Source organism: Hyla sarda, chromosome 2 (assembly GCF_029499605.1).
Source record: "Hyla sarda isolate aHylSar1 chromosome 2, aHylSar1.hap1, whole genome shotgun sequence".
Taxonomy (NCBI): domain Eukaryota; kingdom Metazoa; phylum Chordata; class Amphibia; order Anura; family Hylidae; genus Hyla; species Hyla sarda.
Window position 1 is genome coordinate 460,811,048 of NC_079190.1, and position 18,493 is coordinate 460,829,540.

An 18,493-nucleotide genomic window follows, 5' to 3' on the forward strand; every position below is an offset into this window, starting at 1 on the left:
TGGTGTCCCCCTCATCACTCCCCCCGTGTCGCAGTCATTGGTGTCCCCTCATCACTCCCCCGTGTCGCAGTCATTGGTGTCCCCTCATCACTCCCCCGTGTCGCAGTCATTGGTGTCCCCTCATCACTCCCCCCGTGTCGCAGTCATTGGTGTCCCCTCATCACTCCCCCCGTGTCGCAGTCATTGGTGTCCCCTCATCACTCCCCCCGTGTCGCAGTCATTGGTGTCCCCTCATCACTCCCCCCCGTGTCGCGGTCATTGGTGTCCCCTCATCACTCCCCCCGTGTCGCGGTCATTGGTGTCCCCTCATCACTCCCCCCCGTGTCGCGGTCATTGGTGTCCCCTCATCACTCCCCCCGTGTCGCGGTCATTGGTGTCCCCTCATCACTCCCCCCGTGTCGCGGTCATTGGTGTCCCCTCATCACTCCCCCCCGTGTCGCGGTCATTGGTGTCCCCTCATCACTCCCCCCGTCTCGCGGTCATTGGTGTCCCCTCATCACTCCCCCCGTGTCGCGGTCATTGGTGTCCCCTCATCACTCCCCCCGTGTCGCGGTCATTGGTGTCCCCTCATCGCTCCCCCCGTGTCGCGGTCATTGGTGTCCCCTCATCGCTCCCCCCGTGTCGCGGTCATTGGTGTCCCCTCATCACTCCCCCCCCGTGTCGCGGTCATTGGTGTCCCCTCATCACTCCCCCCGTGTCGCGGTCATTGGTGTCCCCTCATCACTCCCCCCGTGTCGCGGTCATTGGTGTCCCCTTTTCTTCATTGGTCATTGGTGTCCCCCCCCCCAATTCTGCCTCTGGGCAAGGCTCCGCTGTTACATGAGCAGCAGATGTCACGTGACTGCCGCAGCCCCAATGGTCATGCTCTGTACTCCTGAGTAGGGATCGACCGATATTTATTTTTTTAGGGCCGATACTGATAATCTGTGGAGGTTAGGGCCAATAGCCGATAACTTATACCAATATTCTGGTATAAGTTATCAGCTATTTATTTCCTTTCTGTCTGACCACAGTGCTCTCTGCTGACACCTCTGTCCGGAGCAGGATAGGTTTGCTATGGGGATTTGGACAGTTCCCAAAATGGACAGAGGTGTCAGCAGAGAGCACTGTGGTCAGTTCAAAAAGAAATTCCTGTGGAACTTACAGCAGCTGGAAGGATTAAGCTTTTTTTTAAATAAAAGTAATTTACAAATTTGTTTAACGTTCTGGCACCAGTTGATTTAAAAAAAAATTACCAGTGGAGTACCCCTTTATTGGTACGCGGTACAAAAAAAAAATACCCCCTTCGTAACCCATTTCTTAAGCCGTTAAATGTCTTATATAGTTTTAAGGTTTGTCACACATAGTTGATATGCTGCTGAATATTGTCACTTCAATAGGAGGGTCGGAATCTGCGGCATATGTTCCACGTGTTCTCCTGAATTTTGCGCTTAAACACTCTTAGGCTAGGTTCACACTATGGAATTTCCGCCTGCAATTTCAAAGCGGAACTAAAATGTATAGTGAATGGGTTTCCGTTCACAGATTCACACTTCGGAATTTGTGAAGCGGAATTTGTTTAAACGGAAAATCCGCTTGAAAATTTCCGCCAGAAGAATGGCGTTGCTCATTCTTTAGGCGGAAACACTTGCGGAACACATTGCAGTCTATTGGAGACTGCAGTGTCCGTGCGGTCCTAGTGCCGACAATCAGCTGGCCGCACTCCGGGTGGAAATTTTCTGCCCGGAGATTCTGCAATGTGAACCCAGCCTTACGGTCTATTGACGCGGCAGAATTTCCGCTTGCGGAATTCCACCTCAAATTAAAGCCCATAGACTTCTATGGGATTCCGCACTCCCATTCACACGTCTGAATTTCCGCTTGCGGAAATTCAGACGTGTGAATGGGAGTGCGAAATCCCATAGAAGTCTGTGCGCTCTAATTTGAGGCGGAATTCCGCAAGTGGAAATTCTGCCGCGTGAATAGACCCTAAAACGGACTCCTACTTGCTGTCTTGTAGTTTGGTCCCAGGGTGCTTTTCTCAAGAATCATGGGGTGTTGTGTGTGTAATGTGAGGCAGTGGTCTTCAGCCTGTGGCACTACAGCTCCCAGCTTACCATAACTCCATGTTGCACCATCTGCCTTGTATAGCTGCTCGGTGCTATGGACATGCTTTTCTTTTCTACATTTCCACACTTCTGGATCAGTTAGTCACAGCATTGTCCCCGGGGGACCCTCGGGTTTGGTGTCGTTTGCTGGAACAACAGGGGTGATTAGACGCGTCATGTGAGGAGCTCGCTGCAATTTCATGCTCCGCTCGTGCTGCTTCCTGCCATGGAACACATGATTGCTGGAAATAATGAGTGTCCCTTGTAGGTAAGGATTAATGTGCGCTGCCCCTGATCGTCCTATAGAACTGACTGATCCTCTGCGTTACTATGTAACCTCAGTGCCAGAGCAAATGGTCTGTGTACATGAGGAACAGGACAATGCAGAGAATAAAGCACCAGGGGAATAACATGACAGCTTTTGGATTACTAGTTATTTACTCATTGCATAAGAAGACAATGGCGCTGTTCACATCTGCGTTGGAGCTCCTTCACACAATCCGTTTATTTTGGGGGATTTGAATGGACAAGAAAATGCTGTAAGCAGTAGGGTGTTTTTTTTAAAATTTTATCTGATCCTGCTAAATAAACAGAAACCAGATGAACCCCATTAAGGGTCTATTCACACGTACAGTGTTCTGCGCAGATTTGATGCGCAGGATTTAAAGCTGTCTGGTTACATAGAAATCTGCAGCAGAAAATCCTGCGCATCCAATCTGCGCAGAATACTGTATGTGTGAATAGACCTTAAAGGGGTATTCCAGGATTTTTTTTTTTTTATTTGGCTATGCTACAGGGGCTGTAAAATTAGTGTAGTTCATAATATAGTGTCTGTACCTGCGTGTGACTGTCTTCTCACAATTCTTCACTCCAATATTTATTTTTATCAGCATACAAAATGACTGTTGTCTCAGATTTTTTCCCAGCTTGCAATGCGGACAAGACCTGACTCACTAGTCAGCTGATTACAGGGAGCCTGTCTGCTTCAATGGGTGGAGCAATTGCCTGGTGGGGGAGAGATCAATCTGCAACTAATGCAACAGCTGTAGGCACCTTGATTGAAAACCACAGGTCTTTTGAATGGATTCAGCTCATTTATGTTTCAATGGGTGGGGTGGCTGATGTGTGGGAGGGAGGAAAATAGAATTGTGGGATTTGTAGTCAAAGAAGAAAAGTCAAACAGGAAATACCTGTTCACAAAAAGCTAGCCACAGTGTTATGGTAATCTCACAACATAGCCATTTATCCCCAAGACAAGTGCAGATTCTTCCTAAGCATGTCCCTTACTGTCCGCCAGGTACATACTAAAATCACCTTATGGTGGAGAACCCCTTTAATGTCAATGGGATCTTTCAGTGTGTGTTGTCCTATGGACATTCTGTCTTCATTTATTTATTTATTTATTTTTTGTCCCCAAAAGAAGCCTGTGATGCAGATGGGAATAAGGCCTAAAGTTCACATCAGCATTGTCATGTGTTTTTATATGAAAGCGCTCGTCTATATGAATGGACCGTAACAAAATGGAAAAACTGGTTCACTCTTCTGTGTGCATCCATGACTAGAGATGAGCGAACTTACAGTAAATTCGATTCGTCATGAACTTCTCGGCTCGGCAGTTGATTACTTTTCCTGCATAAATGAGTTCAGCTTTCAGGTGCTCTGGTGGGCTGGAAAAGGTGGATACAGTCCTAGGAAAGTCTCCTAGGACTGTATCCACCTTTTCCAGCCCACAGGAGCACCTGAAAGCTGAACTCATTTATGCTGGATAAGTCAGCAACCGCCGAGCCGAGAAGTTTGTGACGAATCGAATTTACTGTAAGTTCGCTCATCTCTATCCATGACCCATCAACTTATAAAAAATATTTAAAAAATTATTTTTTACTTAAAAAAAAAAATGTATATATATTTTAAAAAAAAAAGGAAAACGAATAGAAAATATGTGAACTGATTGAAACTGAAACAATACCTGACCCACTTAAATCAATGGGATATGTTCTGATCACAACAGACAGACTGAAATCGGGCAGAGAGATCAAACGCGGATGTGTTCCTAACCTAAAGTGTCATAGATGGGAATCTGCTTGACTCTTCCTTAACATGTATTGTGGGAAACAGAGAATAAAGCTATATAAAAAATATATAGTGTAGTGAATGGGTTTCCGTTCACAAATTCACACTTCGGAATTTGTGAACGGAAAATCCGCTTGGAAATTTCCGCCTGCAGAATGGGGTTGCTCTTTCTTCAGGCGGAAAGAACACATTGCAGTCTATTGGAGACGGCAGTGTCTGCGCGGTCCTAGCGCCGACTGATTCAGCCGGCACTGGCCGCACTCGGAATCTCCAGGCGGAAACTTTCTGCCCCCAGATTCCGTAGTCTGACCCTAGCCTAATAGTTGCATGTTCCCCACTCTGTACCGACGTGTGTATTGCATGTTTATGGTGTGGTGAAGAATGGCCCTTTAACCTAGGATCTAGTATAGGTCTGACTCCATAGACCAGTGTTTCCCAACCAGGGTGCCTGCAGCTATTGTAAAACTACAACTCCCAACATGCCCGGACAGCCAACGGCTGTCCGGGCATGCTGGGAGTTGTAGTTTTGCAACAGCTGGAGGGACAGTGCTTGGGAACCACTGCCTTAGACCCACAGCAACCAGATAGGGAACATTTCCCCTGCAGTGACCACACAGTCTAATATAACCTTAATGCCCGCCGATATAATACATAGATGGCCGCCGTCCGGCAGGGCAGAGCTGTAACTTATCTCCAGCATTGTATATGGAAAAGGGGTTTGTCTGGATTTTGGAGGGGGGAAAAAGGGCGCATAACAGCATTTGCCAGTCATTTTTGCATGTGTTGTGACTGAAGTTGGACCGGTTGCGATGAGGTTATGTATCTGCATATAAGGTCAGGTGTCACCTGTGTTTTTATTGGGGAAATGCTCATCATCGACTCCGCTAGGAGACAAATCCGGAAGAGCAGACGCCCCACTCTGCTTCCTGCACGTGTCATGGATGAGCAGAGGTGTCAGATGTTTGGTGAGCGGGGTCACCTGGGGGGGGGGGGGGATTTTATTGCATTTGTCACTGATGCTCTTCTGTGTGTTCTGAAATTATTCTTTATCTACTTTTAATGTTTAACTAGTTAGTAGGAAAGTGTGAGACGCTTCTATAGCAGTCAGCCAGTCCCAACCCCCTCCATGTACTTGTAGGATCTGCTGTACATGTGTTGTCAATGGGGAGAGGGGACAAGCAGCTGCCAGACACTTCTAGTGTGTTTAGCTTCTGTATTTGGCTAACAAATCCCTCTGTTCTGCTGCTCACTTATTCTGACATCCCCTTTTAAAAAAGGAGCATGTTCGAGGCAAGTACTTAGCCTGCCCTCACTCACTATACATTTGCTTCCTCCCTGAGTCTGCTGTGCTGTCTCTTCATCCAATCACTGCATGCTGCTCTTTAACCCCCCTCCTCTCTGTTTTCATGTTGCAGTCTAATAGACAGGAGTGAGCACAGAGGAGTGCTAGTCCCCACCCTTACCTCCTGCACTTTGTCTCTGTCTGTGCTTAAAGGGGTACTCCGGTGAAAACCTTTTTTCTTTTAAATCAACTGGTGCCAGAAAGTTAAACAGATTTGTAAATTACTTCTATTAGAAAATCTTAATCCTTCCTGTACTTATTAGCTGCTGAATACTACAGAGGAAATTCTTTTCTTTTTGGAATTCTCTCTGATGACATCACGAGCACAGTTCTCTATGCTGATGTTATTATAACTCTTTATTTATTGTTGTTCTTAGTGGGATTTGAACCCAAGTCCCCAGCACTGCAAGGCAGCAGTGCTAACCACTGAGCCACCATGCTGCCCTTAGCATACATCTGCTATGTATGGTTGCTAAAATGGACAGAGATGTCAGCAGAGAGCACTGTGCTCGTGATGTCATCAGTGTTCCAAAAAGAAAGGAATTTTCTCCTGTAGTATTCAGCAGCTAATAAGTACTGGAAGGATTAAGATTTTTTAATAGAAGTAATTTACATATATATTTAACTTTATGGCACCAGTTGATTTCAAAGAAAAAAGGTTTTCACCGGAGTACCCCTTTTAAGCTGGGACAAAGATTATGCTGCAGCCAGACAGGATTTTGTTCCAGATTATATGGGGACCCCTAGTGGTCTTTTTTGTTCTAACCCATGTCTTTTTTTTTTTTTTTTTTTTTGTATATTAGAAAGTTTAATGTTTTGCCAAGATGTACAACATATAAAGTCTTTGATTCTGACAGCGCCCGTTTAATTGATCCAACTCTGACTCCCGCATGCACTCTCGCTTCAGTTGAGCATGCATGCATTTAAAAAAATATCATGGGGAGAGAGACCAACCCTGTCCGACCCTTCTGGCAGCAGATTATCTTTAGTGAAAATAAAAGGATCAGACGTGGAAGTTGATCATGCTCTTCTCCAACGCCATCTGTCATCGGAGAGTCGGGAGGCCCCACACAACGTTATTTAATTATTTTATGGGGACCTTTATTACAGTGTTCTGTAGATGCATAAATATATACACTGCAGAGCGTTTGTTCCTTGCTCATGGCTCAGCTGATCCGCAGATGCTTTCTGTGCATCGAATAAGCCAACATTACATTCGTTTCTTTGCCTCCGGAACACACAGAGTATGATAATCGTAACAGACCTGGAACAAATCCGCTCTATCTCTTGGAAACACTCGTCCATCCAAATGACTGTATAAGATATAGACGTGGCGAGATGGTTGGATTTGTAGATTATTTACAATGTATGGATGAGCGAAGGATGTGGGGCAGGTCCTGATCGTCGTGTTGGGCGGTGGTCGGGACAGTCCTTACAGGGCCACATTTATTATTGTGCTGAGGACTCCAAATTGTGGACCTCCAGCTGTTGCAAAACTACAATTCTCAGCATGACTGGACAGCCTTTTGGCATGCTGGTAGTTGTAGTGTGGCACAATTTGGAGACCACTGGTGTAGTGGCTCCTGAGCCGTATTATATATTTATATTTTTGGCTGAATCGTAGACACCTGTAGCCGTGAAAGAAGGTGCAGACCAGTAGTCTCCAACATGTGGACCTCCAGCTGTTGCAAAACTACAACTTCTAGCAGGCCCGGACAGCCAATGGCTGTCCGGGCCTGCTAGAAGTTGTAGTTTTGCAACAGCTGGAGGACCAGTGATGTAGACTGTGATATTGAGACTTCAAACATTTGGTGCTACCATATCCATTGCCCAACTCAATCTCCCTTTTATATCTTGTACATCTTGGCAAAACATTAGCCTTTGTGCTATACTTCAAAATACTATTTTATCTCAATTTTATAGAAATCATGGCATGTAGAAAGACCACTAGGGGTCCCCATATCATCCAGAACATAATCCTGTCCGGCTGCTGCATCATCATTGTCCAAGCTGAAGCACTGACTAAGACAAAGTCCAGGAAGTGAGGGCAGGCCCAGCACATGCTGTGCTCACTCCTGTCCTGTCTATCAGACTGCAGCATGAAAACAGAGAGAAGGGGGTTAGCAAGCAGCCTGCAATAATTGAAGAGGCACAGCACAGTCCAGCAGACTCAGGGAGGAAGTAAATGCATGGTCAGTGAGGGCACGCCCCATCCAAAGCACAGAATGATAAACCAAGGGATCAACAGATATAAAGTATTTTTGAGAGAAATATAGGTGCTAGACACTACAATTATATGTACATGATCAGGATTGGGTACTAAGTAACATAACTTTTTTTTTTTTTTGGGGGGGGGGAGGACAAGTACTATTTTCAAGCCTTATATTATTATAGCCTGCCCAATATTGATCTTCTCACCTTCCTTAGACACATTGGGTGGGAGGGGGTGATCAAGGAGTTCAGATCTTTGCAGTTTTACAAACCTGTTATCTGTCAGAGTACTTTGGCTCCGTCACTGGAGACCACAGTGTATCGGTCACATCTATGGTGATTTACTTACACTACAGAGTCAGATTTCCTGGCGCTTTCGGCTGTAATAGAGATCTGTGGGCTCCATAGCACAGACTACACAGACGTTCTCTTCTGACCTGCTTTCCTTTTGGAGGTTGCGGCTCATGTATAATGCTGTGTACTGGGAGAGCTTTTTTGGACCATACACAACATACAATGCTACGGACAGTCCAGATCTGTGAAACGTGTCAATGGCTGGAAGAACTGACCAATCAGAATGGGCATTATACTGGTAAAACCCCTGTATTACTGAAGTGCATGCACTGACTGGCTGTCTGGTAGTGCCCCCTACAGTACAGGGAGGTATTACATGTTCTACTCTTTACCTCTGCCAGGGTGAGGCCCCTTTGGCACTGACATTGTGCTCCATCGGCAAACATCAATCAGGCACTTTTTTAAATATATTTTTTATTTATTTTTATGTGTGCCTTTAATGGATGTTATTTTTGACTGGAAACAATGGGTCCCAACAGATCCCATTTACTATCTTCTCCTATCAGGCGCCATTTTCTGACAGGAGTAGTGGGAGGAAAAAACATTGCATGATGTATTTTTCCTCCCGCTATTCTCCCTAGGTTCCCTGGCGGCCGTCACACTGCCGTATCATGGTGACTGTGTGAAAGAAACCTTAGCTGCTCCTTTGGACACCAGATGGGGGCTCCATGACTTTTTTGGGGGACATTGTGTGTATTGTACAGTACCCTGAAGAAGCTCTTGTCCTCTACATAGACAGTGATTACAGCTCCAGCAGATCTTTATTACTTTTATATGTAAGGACTTGCTTTATCTGTATTAGTTATCTACTTCTTTTAATTCTCAAATTATTATTTTTTTCCCTATTTTGGGATGACATTTTGGCTTCAAAACCAGTTACCAGGTTTCCATAAAGTAATGGACTTCAACCTGCGGACCTCAAGATGTTGCAAAACTACAACTCCCAGCACATTCATTTCTGCAAGACACAGCAGCCATAAAGGGTATAGACCAGTGGTCTTCAACCTGCGAAGCTCCAGATGTTGCAAAACTACAACTCCCAGCATGCCCGGACAGCCAATGGCTGTCCGGGCATGCTGGGAGTTGTAGTTTTGCAACATCTGGAGGTACGCAGGTTGAAGACCACTGCCCTAAGGGCTCGTTCACAAGTGTGGATTTTCAGCTTCTTATATTCTACACCTTCTTTTTTTTTTTATTTATTTTTTTTTTTTTCTGCTGCTTATTTTTTGCCGGTCAAAAGTCAATGAGAAAATAAGCATCAGAAAATAAGCAGCAATCCACTTGTGTGAACGAGCCCTGAGGGTAGGGTCACACATAGTGTTAACGCTGCGTATTTCAGTGCCGGCAGGTCTATGAGGATTTATTATTACTCCCATAGACTTTACTAGCACAGAAATACGCAGCGTTTACGCTATGTGTGACCCTCTCCTAAATTATTATTATTCGGGCCATGTATCCTGCAGAGATGTATCCTGCAAGTATATACAGTTGTTCAATCTTGTAATGTGCAGTATATGCAGTTTGTTGTGGTATTGTCCCCATATACGAGCTTTAGGGCGAGTCCACACTGCATTTCCATGTAACCTATGCATTTTACACTATTAAAACGTAAATGTAGAAGTGGATGCTGAATCCGGATGCTGCAGTATGTCTTAGGGTGGGTTCACGCCACGTTTTTGCAATAAAGTTTTTTTTTATCAGGTTTTTGATTTAAAAAAAAAAACGGATTCCTCAAAACCTGACTAAACTGTATCAAAACGTGTGTACAAAGTCTTATCTGTATACGGTTGAAAAATGATGTCCGGCTGCATCCGTTTAAGAAAAAAAAAAGTATACGTTTTGAACTTTTCACTCCATTATGAATAAAGTTTCACTTGTTTGCACAGTTTTTTTTCTTGGAATTTCAATCAAAGTCAAAAACCGTATGGTGAAAACTGGATGGAACCGTACGGTCCCATGTAAAAAAAATAAATAAAAAAAAAATAGAATAAAAGTATACGGTGTACGGTTTTTCACTCGGACCAAAAACCGTGGTAGGCCACGGTTTTCTGTCCAGAAAAAAAGTTTAAAAAAACATGTGGTTTGAAAAACAGACAACCGTATACAATATGGTGCATAGGGTTTTGAATGGAAAGTCTATGGCCACGGTTTGCTGTACGGTTGCATGCGTTTTTATTTTATTTTTAAATTTTTTTAACCGTAGCCAAAAACTGTGTAGAAAATTGTGGCGTGATCCCACCCTTACATGGTGGAGGGGTGTGTTTGCCATACTGCAGGTTCTGTTTTCTATTGACTTGCATTATAATAACAGTGGACTGTAATGTATACTGTATACTGCTTTCTGTGTGACTACGGTTTTACATACAGTAAAGTTTATCGTTTTGTAGCCGAAACAGTGAGACAGAGACACAAACCCCAGTGTGAACTCGGCTGTAAGATGTTTTCCTCATGGCTGTATATACAGTGTCTGCCGCACCATTGTACAGATGAGCTGTAATCCCGGTCGGCCTCTGCTTGTTGCTTAGGAACCTTGAGAGCAGCCAAACAGGACTCGTAGGGAGGCGCAGCGCGGTGCACGGAGATCATGGCCCATATTACATCACCTGCTCTGGAATACTTCAGGGATCACGCTTAAGAAATCCTATTGTGGATACAGGTCGGCCATAGGCTGGGTTCACACCATGTTTTTACTATACAGTTCCCGTATCAGGTTTTCGATAAAGATTCCTGAAAACTTGACTAAACTGTATCAAAACATCTGTACAAATTTTAACCAGTATACGGTTTGAATGATGTCCGGTTGCATCTGTTTTTTTTAGGGAAAAAAAAAAATTGTATAAGTTTTTTAATGTTTCACTTGTTTGAAATTCCAAGAAAAAAAACACTGCAAAAGTCAAAAACCGTAAGGTGAAAACTGGAAGGAACCGTACGCACATACGGTTCTCTAATAAAAATAGCCATATACATCAGATAGCTGTTAGTTCCTGCCCACACACATGTACATTCTGCTTGGCTGAGCGTGTTTTCTAAAGAGAGAGATAGGAGGTAAGAGGCTGCCACCCTTCTTTGGTGGTGACTTTTCTCCCCAGAACTAAATGACTAAACCAGGGTGCCTCCGGTTGCAAAACTACAACTCCCAATATGCTGGAACAGCTGGAGGCACCCTGGTTGGGAAACACTGGACTAAACTGAAATCCCATATGTCCATCCTTCTCTACCTGGGCATTATCTGTCTAGAGGAAAGAAGGTTTCTACACCAGCACAGATGGGGGGTTCTTTACTGTAAGAGCAGTGAGACTGTGGAATTCTCTGCCTGAGGAAGTGGTCAGGGTGAACTCAATAAAATATATCAGTAGAGCCTGGATGTATTTATGGGAAGTAATAATAGTACAAGTTATGCATACTAGATTTATAGAGATTTTTTTCTAATGCCAGATTTATCTGGAAGGAATTTTTCTCCATAACCTGTTTTACAGACTTGTAATGCAGGTGACACTAATTAAATGATACTTACCTTATACTTATTGTCCTGATCCATCTCTGCCTTCCACTGTTATTCACATATTTAGTTGTATGAAAATAGCTGCTTGGGGCATGGGATGAGCTCCGCTCGCTACCCCGAGCACTGATGCCACCTCTGCTGGGTGAGAGCTCTGCGCATGCGCCATACTGTTAGAGAGTGAACAGGGAGGGAGGAGGGGGCGCTCTCCCTCGCACAGAAAGATTTGTATTCTCCCCTCCCTGCTCACTCTCTAACAGTATGGCACGTGCGCAGACGGCAGGCGTGGCATCACAGTGCTTGGGGTAGCGAGCGGAGCTCATCCCATGCCCCAAGCAGCTAATTTGCATACAACTTAAAAGGTGGATAATGCGGAATGCAGTGATGGATCGGGACAAGGTAAGTATTTTAATCTCTATGGCGCGATCTCTCTGCGGGGCCACCTATTGGATTTACACACAGTGGGGGAAGTTTACCAGAAAACTGACCTAAAAAAGCTCATTTATGTGTAACATTATACCATAAACATTTTTTTATTTTTTTATTGCATGAACTCCTTGATAAATCCACCCACTCTTCTCTTCCTTTTGAACCATGAAGACCTCATACATAGTAGGTGTTGAGCACTGAGCTGTACGTGTTTTTGCTTCTCTCTGGAAGCCAATGAGTTAATCCCCGATCTTGTAAAGTTTGCCGACTCTGCTGTAAATACGGGATTAATGTGATTCATCACGAAAACTCTTCCTGCTCCAGTTACCGGAGATCTGTGGGGGAGCAACATGGAGGTTTCTACCAGCCCCTTCACCAATTACCACATGGTTCTCCAGTGCATGCTAACCTTTAAAAGGTTATCCAGGAATTTAATTTTTTTTATTTCTTACATTAACAGCACCACACTTGTGCTTAGGTCAGCATTTCCCAACCAGGGTGTCTATAGCTGTTGCAAAACTACAACTCCCAGCATGCCCGGACAGCCAAAGGCTGTCCGGGCATGCTGGGAGTTGTAGTTTTGCAACAGCTGGAGACACCCTGGTTGGGAATCACTGCCTTAGGTTGTGTGAGGTATTACTGATTTTCCCATAGCAACCAATCACAGCTCAGCTTTCACTTTACCTCAGCTCCTTAGCGGAGCTGTGATTGGTTGCTGTGGAAAAATCCCTCCACTTTTTTTTCCTCACACAGTTTGATAAATCTGGGCCTAATGGATTTACATTTTTAGGGTATGTTCACATTAAGAAATTCCCAGAACGGAATTACGCGCTGTGAACATAAACATCAGTGTGAATGGATTTCCGCGAGACCCGTTCACCCTGCGGAATTTCAGCAGCGGACAATTCCGCCACTGAAAATGTTCTGCGCAAAGGAATGAACATGTTCATTCTTTGCGCGGAAGTCCGCAAACACTGCATAGCCGTCAATGGTGACGGCGCAGTGTCGCGCGGTCCTACCGCCGAAGTATTGCGGCAGCGGCCGCCAGAATGGAATCTCCGGAGATTCCGTTCATAATCCGTAGACTGAACATATCCTTAGGGTGCGTTCACACTGAGTAATTCAAGAGGAATTTACTCGAGTACCGTATTTTTCGCCGTATAAGACGCACTTTTTCTTTGGTGCGTCTTATACGGCGAATACACACCTATAGGGTCGGTCCCTGCGGCCATCAGCGGCCGGGACCCGCGGCTAATACAGGACATCACCGATCGCGGTGATGCCCTGTATTAACCCTTCAGATGCGGCGATCAAAGCTGACCGCCGCGTCTGAAGCTAAAGTGACAGTAACCCGGCTGCTCAGTTGGGCTGTTCGGGACGCCGCGGTGTCTGCTCCGTGCCGGGATCCCCTGCAATCCAATAGGAGCGGCGTGCGTAGCGACGTGATGATTGCAACGGAGAGCGTGGATCCCGGGGAAGAAGACGTCCGGAGCATCAGGGACACCACGGGGACGCGGCGACAGCGATGGAGCAACATCCAGGGCAGCGGTGACGGGTCCGGAGCGGCGGGGACACGAGAGTATAATCTCCTATCCAGTGGTCTTCAACCTGCGAACCTTCAGATGTTGCAAAACTACAACTCCCAGCATGCCCGGACAGCGGTTGGCTGTCCGGGCATGCTGGGAGTTGTAATTTTGCAACATCTGGAGGTCCGCAGGTTGAAGACCGCTGTTGGGTGCAGAATCTTTTTTTTCTAGATTTTACACCTTTTAAAATTGGGTGCGTCTTATATGCCGGTGCGTCCTATAGGGGGAAAAATACGGTAATTCCTCTTGAATTCTCTGCTCCAAATTAATGCACGTCTCCTCTGCCCATTGTCTTTAATGTTTTTTTCCGCTGTCCTAGCAGAATTCCGCCGCTGAATTCCTTTTCGCTGGAAGAAAGAACATGTTCATTCTGAAAGCGTAATCCGCGAGCAGAATCCAATAGAAGTCAAGGGTAAAAAAAAATTCTTCCCAACATAGTTTCCAAGCGGAATTCAGAAAAGTAGATTAGATTAAATAGCCTCCTCCTTCATTGCTCTTCATTTCCGCATAGAAATTCCGCGTGATGGAGAAGGCAACAATTTCCTGACCGAAATTATTCCTCAGTGTGAACGCACCTTATGAAGAACAATTTTCTTTTTATTTTTCTTGCTGGAGCAGTTTTCGCATTGTACTTTGCCTTGGTGCATTGTGTATTTTTCAGGTCAGCCGCTGTTCTGGACTTCACCTCCGTGTACATAACCTGGACATAACCCTTGTGAAGTTCCTCGCTGTTATTGTGTCGGGAAGGGCTGGGTGACAACCAGTATAGATGGCGTGATGTTACTAAGAATGTAGAAGTCTGCTGTGTTACATACATATGTCGTCATCATCATTTAGGGCCCCAATAATATACTTGTAACATGTTCTACTAATACACCATAAATAAGAATGGTTTTGAGAAGAAAATTGCATTTGGGGGGGGGGGGGAGGGCCTCTCAAAGTAAATGACCACTTTGCATAATGGACGATGGACTGAAAATCTCACATGTAATCTTGTCTGAATAAGGAGGTACAGTAGTCTTCTCAAACTAACGGGAGGTCTCTCTGGAGAAGTTTCACAATATTTGAATAGGCTAATAGAGGCTCCCCGTTTAGGATCCTAATCTCTTGGCCAGAATGAACACTGGTTACAAACAGCTTCTCTTGCTTTGGGGGACCTGTCCTGTTCTGCATAAATGGGCACTGTGTAATACTTCATTTTCCCTGTGGTGGCACTGCAGGGAAACTGAACACTTCCCGCCCTAAAGGCTGTCTCGGACTCCACCTATCACCCTTTTTTTTCCGGCTCACCGGAGACCCGATTGACCCAGAATCGCCGCTAATCACCGGTCTGAATCGACATCGACATAAGGGGATGTCAGGGGTTTACATGGGGTGCCTGCTGACTGATTTCAGCAGGCATCCTGGTCCGGTCCCTCGCCCAGCAAGCGTCGAGGACCGGAATTCCTGCAGGTGTACAGGTACGTCTTGTGTCCTTACCGGGTTAAAAATCCTAACCCTTCCAGTAGTTATCAGCTGCTGTATGCTCCTCAGGAAGTTCTTTTCTTTTTAAAATGATTTTCTGTCTGACCACAGTGCGCTCTGACACCTCTGTCTGTTTTACGAACTGTCCAGAGTAAGAGCCAATCCCCATAACAAACCTATCCTGCTCCGGCAGTTCTTGACATGGACAGAGGTGTCAGCAGAGAGCACTGTGGTCAGACAGAAAGGAAATTTAAAAAAGAAAAGAACTTACTGTGGAGCATACAGAAGCTGATAAGTACTGGAAGGATTAACATTTTTTTTTAATTGAAATTATTTACAGATCTTTTTAACTTTCTGGCACCAGTTGATTTTATAAAAACAGTTTTCCACAGGTGTATTCCTTTAAAGACTTGGCTATAGGCTACTTGACAAGGAATACTTCATACAGAATAATAATGTATGTTTATTTTTCATCTGATTTAAAAAAATAAAATTAAAATAAACCTGTATAGATGAAATATTTCTTTAATGAGATCCTAAGATGTTGTTTTGTCTTATGTTTTTTCAGCCTTGTTGGACGCTTTAGAGATCCTTCCATCAACCAATAAATATGATGGGATACAAGGCGATAGCATCGTTCTGGAGTGCAAGTTCACTCTGGTGCCAGAAGATATAGCAACGTTGGATATTGAATGGTTATTGGTGGCACCTGATGCCCAACAATCAGATCAGATGGTATGTATATATATGAAGCATTGGGTGTCCTCATTCTGGTGACCCACAATAATCATCGTTCATGGAGGAATCCTGATACCTACTATTGTATCTACTATCCAGTACCATAAGATAAATGTCACTGAACGTTTGTTATACATTATACAATGTTTTACAACCAGTGTGACCCCAGTTGTTGCAAAACTACAACTCCCAGAATGCCCAGTGTGTCATACTACAGCTCAGCCAACTGATGACCTCATTGATGTCCTACTATGGCCAGCATATCGTTGAGCGACAGTATTTTCAGGGTTTCTCAACCAGTGTGCCTCCAGCTGTTGCAAAACTACAACTCCCTGCATTCCCAGACTGCCGAAGGCTGTCTGGGTAGGCTGGGAGTTGTAGTTTTGCAACAGCTGAAAGCACACTGGTTGGGAAACGCTGGTATAACACATCGGGCATGGGGGCTTCCAGAGGCAATAGTCATGCTACAGGACACCAGAGGCACCGTGGGAGCGCTTAAAGGGGTATTCCAGGATAATATATATATATATATATTATATATATATATATATATATTATATATATTTTATAAAATATACAACTGGCTTCAGAAAGTTAAACAGATTTGTAAATTACGTCTATTAAAAGATCTTAATCCTTCCAGTAGTTATCAGCTGCTGAAGTTGAGTTGTTTTCTTTCTGACAGCAGTGCTCTCTGCTGACACCTCTGCTTGTCTCAGAAACTGTCCAAAGCATTAGATGTTTGCTGTGGGGATTTGCTCCTACTCTGCTGACACTTCTGCTTGTCTCAGGAACTGTCCAGAGAGCACTGCTGTCAGAAAGAAAACAACTCAACTTCAGCAGCTTATAACTACTGGAAGGATTAAGATCTTTGAATAGAAGTAACTTACAAATCTTTTCAAATTTCTGGAGCCAGTTGATATAAAAAGGTTTTTTCCTGGAATACCCCTTTAAACTGAAAGCCAGTGCGCATATTGGTCCCTTTATTTTAGTAATGGGGTCATCGGTCTCAATCTTTGATATTGGAGGTTGCTCTCTAAAATGTTTTAACTTTTTTTTACATTTTCTATTTTTATTCCGTCAGGTAATTACATACAATGGAAAATCCTATCCTCAGGCCGGGCCGCTGCAGGGCAGAGTGGACTTTGTGTCCCCTAATCCTGAAGATGGCGACGCATCCATAAAAATTACTAACTTGAAGCAATCCGATGCTGGTACTTATCAGTGCAAGGTAAAGAAGCTCCCGGGATCGCGGAACATGAAAGTGACGCTGAATGTCTATGGTAAGTGATTTCTGTCTCTACAGAACAGATTTGGGGATGTGTTGCTTGTTACTCAACAATTAATGTTGTTTCCATGTATTTACCTTAGCAGTGGGTCAGAAATGACTTGTCTATTGATCCATTGCTTCTCCAGGTCTGTGGCTCCTACATGTTGTTGGGGGTTTTGATGAAAGTGATAAGCACAGGTCTGTCTGCAGCCATAGTCCTCTTTAAATTACCTTTTTACCTTGTTTAAAGGGGTACTCCGGGGGAATTTTTTTATTTTTTTTTTATCAACTGGTGCCAGAAAGTTAGATTTGTAAATTATTTCTATTTAAACATTATAATTCTTACAGTACTTAACTGCTACAGAGTTCTTTTCTTTTTGAGTCTCTCTTCTGTCTGACTACAGTGCTCTCTGCTCCAGAGCAGGAGGGGATTGCTATGGGGATTTGCTCCTGCACTGGACCGTTCCTGACATCGAGAGAGGTGTCAGCAGAGAGCACTGTGGCCAGACAGAAAACACTTCCTTTGGAGCATACAGCAGCTAAGTACTGGAAGGATTAAGTTTTTTTTTTTTTTTTTATAGAAGTAATTTACAAATCTGTTTAACTTTCTGGCACCGGTTGATTTAAAAATGAAAAAAATTGTTTTCCACCGGAGTACCCCTTTAATTCCTTGTGGGTGAGAGTTATGTGAATGTTCAATAATAATCAGTGTACTTTAAATCCACAGAGTATGTGCAGCATTTCTGGCGCAAAATTAGTAACTCTACAGTCATCATTTTTTTTTATATACTGTTATTTAGAATTTAAAATCTGAACCCCAGGTCAGTTTTCATTTAGACTTCATTCAGAATTTCTTTTCTGCATATTGTGAAATATTTATTTAAAATCCTGTTCACGTCCCTTTTTAAGGGCCCATGTACACTATGGAATTTCCGAGCTTAGAAATTCTGCTTGGAGTCCCATTGCGGTCAGTGGGGTTTCACTGCACAGTGCACACTACGGGTTAAAACCTCTGAAATTCCTCTTCTGGTGGAAAACTGCTGCGGCAATAGAATAGCAGAATCCCATTGAAAACAATGGGCTCTGCTGTCAATGGTATATACAGAATTTCCCCCCATTGTATCAAATTGGATTCAATAGGAGAGCGTCTGTCAGTTCAGCTAAATTTAAATGGGTTTTCCTTCCAAAATGCTTTACGTACCTCTCCCACATGCTGAGCCTCCCTTTTGGCACTCTGATCTCTCTGTAAAGGGGTACTCCACCCCTAGACATCTTATCCCCTATCCAAAGGATAGGGGATAAGATGTCTGATCGCTGGGGACCCCTGCAATACAGCATGCGGCACCCACCTGTTTCTGCTCCGGAAGCACTGGAGGGTCTGGGTCCCGAGTCCACCGGAACGGAAGTTCGTGACGTCACGCCATCATGTGACGTCACGCCCCG

General features: G+C 44.3%; 1 protein-coding gene across 2 annotated transcripts in view; it reads left to right on the forward strand.

Moving 5' to 3' along the window:
* Positions 1 to 18,493, forward strand: part of CXADR (CXADR Ig-like cell adhesion molecule) — a 54,198-nt gene that overhangs the window by 17,138 nt on the left and 18,567 nt on the right. For both annotated transcript variants that reach the window (XM_056559422.1, XM_056559421.1), the window contains exons 2-3: positions 15,611 to 15,777; positions 16,865 to 17,063. In XM_056559422.1, coding sequence (XP_056415397.1) covers positions 15,611 to 15,777; positions 16,865 to 17,063 — 366 coding nt within the window. The remainder of the gene's footprint in view (positions 1 to 15,610; positions 15,778 to 16,864; positions 17,064 to 18,493) is intronic.